The sequence below is a fragment of the Chaetura pelagica genome, unplaced genomic scaffold, assembly GCF_000747805.2.
Source record: "Chaetura pelagica isolate M959 unplaced genomic scaffold, ChaPel_1.0 scaffold76, whole genome shotgun sequence".
Taxonomy (NCBI): domain Eukaryota; kingdom Metazoa; phylum Chordata; class Aves; order Apodiformes; family Apodidae; genus Chaetura; species Chaetura pelagica.
The window spans coordinates 11,777,636-11,785,366 of NW_009970723.1; the positions used below are offsets into that span (position 1 = coordinate 11,777,636).

Below are 7,731 nucleotides of genomic sequence, written 5' to 3' on the forward strand. Positions count from 1 at the left end.
ATTCCTGCAATCTAGACAGCAAACGATAGGCATTTGTGAGCAGCCTCTTGATGTTGAGAAAGTTGTTCATTTGTTGCTTAGCAAAATGAAAGGTGATATATTTCTGTGAAGCACAGTGGGATTGCAACTGCAAGTACCATTGGAAACCAGAACTTTTTGTGTGCAAAAATTTTTGGCCTGTACATACATGTATATATACACTAGTGGAAATAACAAACGCAAATGCATATACTTATGGCAACTCCAGATCACTTCAGACAGAGACACGGGTTTGTTTGCTTGTTTGCTTTTATTAATAGCTTTCCATACTGACTATACAAGATGTTAGTAGCTGAGCAATCTCTAACAAAGTAGTACTAGGATCATGGTGTCATATTTCTGTCTTTTCAGGTCAACTTTTGGTTTCCAATACTCAAGGTGAGAAAGGCAGTAAGGAAGAAAGGATGGACTGTGGCAAATGACAACACTGTGTGAGAGAGACCAGCTGAATTTTTGGATGCTCTAGTTCTGTAGCAACTTGTATTTTGCACCCATTTTTCTTATGGAATGTCAATTTTAAAATGTAAAAAATAGGCTCAGAGGCTAATCAGTATTTTGGAAGAGTGTGGAAAAGAAGCCACAGGAGATAATGTGCTCTCCATCACAGAGAGCTCTGGGTTGCATTAACACTAATTTTTCAACTTGGGGTCTGCATTGTCTGGTACTTTAGAAATCTGTGGAGGGTCTCTTCTGTGTAAAAGCAAACAGCTTGGAGCTTTTTAGGACTACATCACAAACCTCTTTGAGCTGAGATAACAGAGGACATAAGGGCAGCAACAGGTTTGTCTTCATATTTGCAAGACACTGAAGATGGAAGACACAACAGAGGCTGTCTGGGCTGGCCAAGAACCTTACTAGAGGGCTAAGATGTTTCTAGACATTTCAATCTATTTCTCGACTCTCAACTGCCCCAAACCCTTCAGCCTGTTTTTTTCCCATCCCTGACTCCATACATCTGCTCCTCCATCTGTAGCCATATCTTCTGCAGGGCACTATGCGCTCTTTCAACCTTCCCCAGCTGAACTCTCCCTCAGACCTCAGACTGCCCACTTACTTTTGCTAATTCATCTTTAAGAAGTTTCTAACTCTAGCCTCCCACCTGGAATTCCTTGGTCTTATTCTCCCATTTTCACATATCCATAGACTGTATTGCTAGTGCAGATTGTCCCATGTCTTTGATGATTGTGAGAGAGCTAATGTAGCATGCTCAGAAGTGAGGATACTCATGTGAGCTAGAACACAGAGCGATCAGGTGCTGTGGGTGCAAACAAGCTGATTTTGAGATGTAAGGACATACAAGCAGAGATGAACAATGCTTCTAATCTTGCAATCCAAGGGAGCTTGCAGAAGTGGCAAAAAGGGGCTTAATTATGCTGCTAAAGCCACCACTGACTTAAATGAAACTAAATTAAACTAATACTGAGTGCTTCACCTATTTGGCTAACATTGGTGCTGTGACTTTCATACAATACATGAACAACTACTGAAAGCAGAAAGTCATACGAGTGGCTTGACTGATGTGGCACCAGACGTTTAGTGTAGAGCTAAAAATCCACCCAACAGGCAGTGTACTACAGATTTTCAACCACAGCCAACTTCTTTCTTTAGGTTGCATAATAGCAAACTTTAGCCTGTTCCCCTATAATATGTGCATGGGCCCAGGACAGCCATTGATCGATGCCTCTGTTATCTGAATGAATAAAGGCTTATTTAAAACTTTCCAGTAGCAAGTGTCAGAAACTACATTTTACCTGAAACAGTGAAAACCATCAAGTCTTTTTCTCTTTCTGTCTTCCAAATGAATCCTCACTCCTCCACAGGTGGCTCAGGTTGCTGGTGTACCAACAATTTGTCCCTAGAAAATGAGATGCTAGGTTGAAGCCATGGAGTACTGAGGGTTGTGCTGAGTGGCCTGACTATATCCCCTTTCGCTAAAGTGGGACAGCCCTGGATAACAATAGAATTCATTTGTATCCCAGGTACTACTGTCAAGGACCAGTAGCAAGAAGATTTCTGATGAAAAAGCAGCAAAATTAAGGTGGCTCTAAATCCGCTTCCACAAAATAGACTTGCTGTCCTGATGCTATTGACAAGAGGATATATTAACTCACTTTTGTTATCATTGCAGATGAAACAGGAAGAGTAAAATGTCAGAAAGAGCTGATAATTTTGGCTGAGTTCTGACAACTTCATTGCTGGTAGGAGCTGCATGTGCTCCTTCCAGTCTAAAAGGGTGGACTGGTGAGGAACCCTGATCTCCTACTGATTACAATGCCCCAAAGCAGGGTCAGGTCTGATTGACAGCACTACCACAAAACATTAGCCACTTCACTTGGCAACAGGAGGCAAAATTTGTTTTGGGGTTTCATACATTTCCTCTTTGATGGTGTGTTGCCACCCAGCATACCTTTTGTTTCTGTTCTGCAAGCAGCAAGCAAAAGTTTTTCAGCACAATGGAATGGTTCATCAAAATGACTCAGAAAAGGGTCAGTGGTTGGGAGAGATACATAAATCTTAGGATTTTGAGCTCTGGAGCATGCTCTCAGGACCCTATCATGTACTTTGCATTTACTTAAGGAAACTAAGTCTAGTGGGAATGATTGATTATGAAAAAGAGCCATTGATTTTGGTTAGGACAGGTGAGACCTTGCAGAGTTTACAGAGCAGTGTTGTACCTGAATGCTGGGGTTCCCAGCTCCAACCAGTAGAGCACCTTACAGAGTATTGCTTAGGTTTTCCACCCTAATTGGCAAGTGTCATGGCAGTGATAAAAGCCAGTCTATCTGGGGAAGCTAAATGTAATTATGGACAAAATGTTCAGCTCTGGTAAATATTTTTCCTAGATGCTAGACCCCACTACTGGTGATAAAAGACAGGGCCTAAGGAACTACTTTGTCTTGGTCTTTACAGCTAAGAGTGATTCCAGCCATACCAGGCCCCTCAGACCAGAGGGAAAGTCTGGAGCAAGGAAGACTTAACCCCTCATGAAGGATGACATGGTTAGAGAGCACTTCAACATACTGGACCTACTTAAGTCCATAGGACATAATGGGAGGCACTGATAGTTGCAGAGGGTGCTGGTTGATGTAATTGTAAGGCAACTCTTCATTAACTTTGAAAGGTCATGGTGATCAGATGTTACTGAGGAATGGAAGAAAATTAATACCACTCCCACAGGCAAGAAGGAGATTCTGTGAAACTACAGGTTTGTGAGCCTCACCACAATCTGTGGGAAGGTGATAGAGCAATTTCCCCCACAAGTCATTTCCAAACATAAATGTAAGAAAAACTTTTGAACAGTGAGGGTGGTCAAACACTGGAACAGGATGCCCAGAGAGGTTGTGGAGTCTCCATTCTTGGAGATACTATAAACCCAACTAAGACATGGCTCTGACCAACTCAGAGGAGCAGGGCTGGAATAGATATCCCTAGAGGCACCTGCCAGCCCCAGCAACTCTGTGATTTGGCCACTTATACACAAAGCATTGCAGAGAATGTATTAGACATGCACACCAAAAGCTTGTGTTAATTTGTGAATGCACTGTGCCAGCACCAGGGTGCCATCTGAGAAATAATGTTGTCATTACTTGAGTGGATTAATGTATTGTTTGCTTCAATGACCATATACATGCACATACGTGTGCTGAAGCTGAGCTGAATGGCACACAAAGGAGATAAGTTTACTCTTTCCCATCTCCCTAAACCTGGTTACCAGGGGAAATGGCCTATTCTGCACAAAACATGAAAAAAAATTAAAAATTCTAAAACACACCTTTGGTGCCTCAAAGACGCTGCGGATTATGTCAGTAGTAGAACTGTTCTTACCCCTTTAGATGTACAGATGAAAGGGCAGGTCTGTCTGCCCCAGCATTACACAGAGACATGCCTCTCATTCTCTGCAGACCTTACTTGGTTTCTGTTTTCTCCCATTTATTTCTGTCCCATGAGCTGGAGAAGTCCAAGGCTTTGTTTATCTTCAGCTGTCTCCTCTGCAAGCAGCTCAGTTATTGCCTTGGCCTCTCTGTTTACCATAACCCTGAACCACATTATTACATTGTTCTTTTTGCCTTTTTTTTTCTTTTCTTCCTTTTTTTTTAGAAAAACAAGTCTACAAGTTACAACGAAAAGTATTCCATCCACAATTATTTTTGTTCCTCTTCTTGTCTGCCCTCTCCTCACATTTTCTGCATTTTATTTTGGCTCTTTTCCCCTGTATTTGTCATTCAAAATCTTCTTTCCACGTTTGGTATGTTTTCTTCTGCTCCAATTGATCATTCTTCCTCATACAAAAAAGCATGTATTTTTCTTCTCTCTGCTGAGCACAAGAGAACTACAGGTACAGCTGAAATTAAGGATTTTATGTATTCTTATATTTGCTTAATGGAGATTTTCAGTATCTTTCACATTACTGGGCATTGTCTCAAACTGGTTCTCCCTCGGGTTTGTCAGAAATGTACTCATAAGCCACCAGTACTCAAAACAAGAGTGAGAAGAAGTCTGGATTTGGCTTTTGACTCATTCACCCTTTCTTTCCCCCAGCTCACAAGAGCTCAACTTCCTTTATTAAACATCCTTCACTAGTGTAGAATCTGTTTGATTTACTGTGAAATATCCCCCAGTTGGATAAAACCTGGTTTGTAAAATTAATGAAAGGCTCCCCTGATTGTCTTGCGAAGATAATTCAGAGAGACATGCTAGTGCTCCTGACCCTCTGAAGCACAATACAATCACGGATATTTCCCTACAACAACCGTGTTTGTGGAATTCTCTTTATCACCACCTTCAACTTGGCTGCACAGCTAAGCTAAAGGCTTGTTTTCCTCAAGGATAGATCTGTCGCAGCATTTTGTGTGGGCAGCTGGGTGTGCAGAGTCAGAGGATGCTGGGTTTACAACTGGTTTCCCCCCACTCCCTGCTCGATCAGTATTGTCACACTGACTCACTGCGTTTTCCTCACAGTTTAAATAGCCCGGAGGCTCTTGCAATTGAAGACGAAAAGAAGAGGTAAAGCCTTTCCTCTAGATCTGTTCACGTCTCAAAAGTGGAAAGCGAGGATCAAAAGATCACTCCCTGCTGCTGCTGAAATAAAGCCTGAAAATGGGAATGTTCTTGTCGACTTTATGGACACAGACTTCAAAACATGTGAACATGCTTCACGGCGCTGCTGAGCATGAGAGTAGCTTCCTCCTCATCTCATCCCTGATCCATCAGACCAGCGCTGCCCCCCGGTGGCCCAGTGAAGCCGCACGCCCCAGGGTTGCTGCTCTGCAGGGATCCCCTGGTGTTTCAGGCTGACGAGAGAAGAACTGCAGGTGTGGGTGCTTGTGCCACAGCCATGAGCTCTCTGCAGGCAGTGAAATGAGAGCCAACAGGCAACAGGGCAACAAACACTTTCTGGCTGCGAGGACTTTTCTGCACATGATGGGGTTGAAAGCAACTAGGTATGCTAGGATCAGATCTCCCAAATCCCCTCTCTGCTCCTGGGCCTGGGATCTATGTCACCAGGGAGAATGGAGTACTGAAGATCTCAAATTTCTATCCGGCTAGGAAGTGTGATGAAAATAGGTTTAACAGAGATTTTTTCCCATGCTTTAACAGTGAATTTGAGCCTTCAACCTTTCCAAACTAGAGAGAGGTGAAACCAGCAGAATTCCAAAGGGAAGTGCTAAGCTAGAAAAGGCTGTTTTGTGTTTCAGCCTTGACAAGACAGATCCTCAGCTCCTCTGTACTGAGATGTACTGCTTCAGAGAAAAGGGGTTTTAATGCAGCAATGCCTTCTCTCAAAGCAATCAGATCTAGCCTACTCTACCAAGTGTTCAATGGACTGAAGAAAGAATCAAAGAAGTCAAACATTTTTCTCAGTAGGCCCCAGAGAAGCCTCAGGATTGTGGATAAAGGTGGGAGGATTCTGAAAAATCTGGGAAAGCAATTGCTGTCTTCCATGTGAAAGGCTCAAGGGAACAGTGTAGGCTTCAGAAGTAATTTCTAAACCAGTCTTCCAACTTAGTGTGGGGCATCTGTTGCTTTAGGACAACAGTGAAAGCACAGCCTCAGCTAAAACTTTGTAAGAATGAGCAAGCAAGAGCTGGGATGATGTTGTAGGACAAGTGCAGAAGTCTTGTCAAGGTCTAGAGACTGAGGTAGGACTGAGACATGAATCAGTGCTCCTTCCAGTGCTCCAGTTCAGGACCTGTGCTGACATAAATGCATTTTACAATCCTATTGCATCCCAAATGAACAATTAAATTAAATAATAATTTTTAAAATCCCACTGTATTTGGCTCTGCTGTTACTCAGTACTGCTGTGTTTGGAACAGGGGCATGGACAGTTTCAGAATTCTAGCCCTGTGAAGATCCTACCATTATAATGTACCCCACGTAAGTGGGAAAAGATCTGCAGAGATTTGGAGCCTGAGAGTCTCAACTTTAGTAGTAGTAGCACCTGAATAGCAAAGCTGAAATTCTGTTATGTCACATAGATTCTGAAAGGCTATTAGTTGGCACCCTGTGGCTAGAGGCAAGATTCAGGGCCAGCATGTGTCATGGCAAAACAAGTACTCATAAATATCACAAACCTGACAGGCTCCAGACCTTGTTGCATTCAAAGATGTAAAAATACAGTAGATGCTTTGGTATAAATCCCAGTTCACAATATGCAGGTATTTATTTATTTATTTTTTCATGACCTCTGCACAATAGTTAAAACAGTAATTGAAATTAAAAAGTAGGTATTTGATAAGAACAAAATCCAAAGGTGACCTCCTATGATGAGAATAATAAATGGTACAGAGCAATAAATTCCAACACAGGGATAAGGAACTCTGGTAATTGTACAGGGAGAACCTTCCTCATTTCTAATCTAATAAAAATTTGTAAGAAACCTATAAACTTTACACATTTTTTCACATTTTTTATACATTTTTTCACATTTTTTATACATTTTTTCACTTTCATGGTTTGGAGAGCTCAGTTTACAAAATGGGTATAATGAGTTGCATGGTAGTACAGGTTATACTGTGTCTACACATAGGACAATAAACTCACTATGCAGGTTTTTGTGTTTGCATAATTTCTCTCTTAAATATTTCCCAGTGACTGTTGCTTGAAAAGCTGTCACATGTGAAAATGCAATTTTAAACAACATTCTAGGTTTCTGAGGTAAAACCTGTCTAGACATGGTAAAAAAATCATGCTTCTAAGAATACAGTTACCTGTCAAAAGGGGAATCAGATTAATTGAGCAAATGAGATTTTATTTTTTTTAATTAGGAATCCTATCCTACAAAAACCAAAGTATTAGTGACATTGGGAAAAAAAATCACATTTTTAGTAAAAAGTTTTTGTAATTGAATGGTGATCTCACTTCACAAGCCTTACAGTTACAGCTGTGTGTCTCTCCATAAAGCCTGAACAAAAAACAGTTTTGTAGGTGAGTTCACCAAAATGGTTAGCACAGGTTTACCTAGAGTGTAACAAAAGAAACACTTGAACACACCAATAAACACGTGGCCGTGTAGCTGGCAGGGAGAAAATGTATAAACTTCTTTAAAGACAGGAACAGGGAGATGTAGCAGCAGCTCTAAAATACTGACAGTTCCCCTGAATCAGCATTTTTCTGTACCTGACCTGTGAAAAAATCAAATTCAGCACCTACTATCAAAATCCTCTATATCCCTAAGCACAACAGAGATCT

At 41.5% G+C, this 7,731-nt stretch overlaps 1 protein-coding gene across 1 annotated transcript in view; it reads left to right on the plus strand.

Moving 5' to 3' along the window:
• The window catches only part of DCSTAMP (dendrocyte expressed seven transmembrane protein), a 4,437-nt gene extending 3,963 nt beyond the window's left edge, over window positions 1-474 (plus strand). The window contains 1 exon segment of the mRNA XM_010006531.1: window positions 391-474. Coding sequence (XP_010004833.1) covers window positions 391-474 — 84 coding nt within the window.
• The last annotated feature ends 7,257 nt before the right edge of the window (window positions 475-7,731 follow it).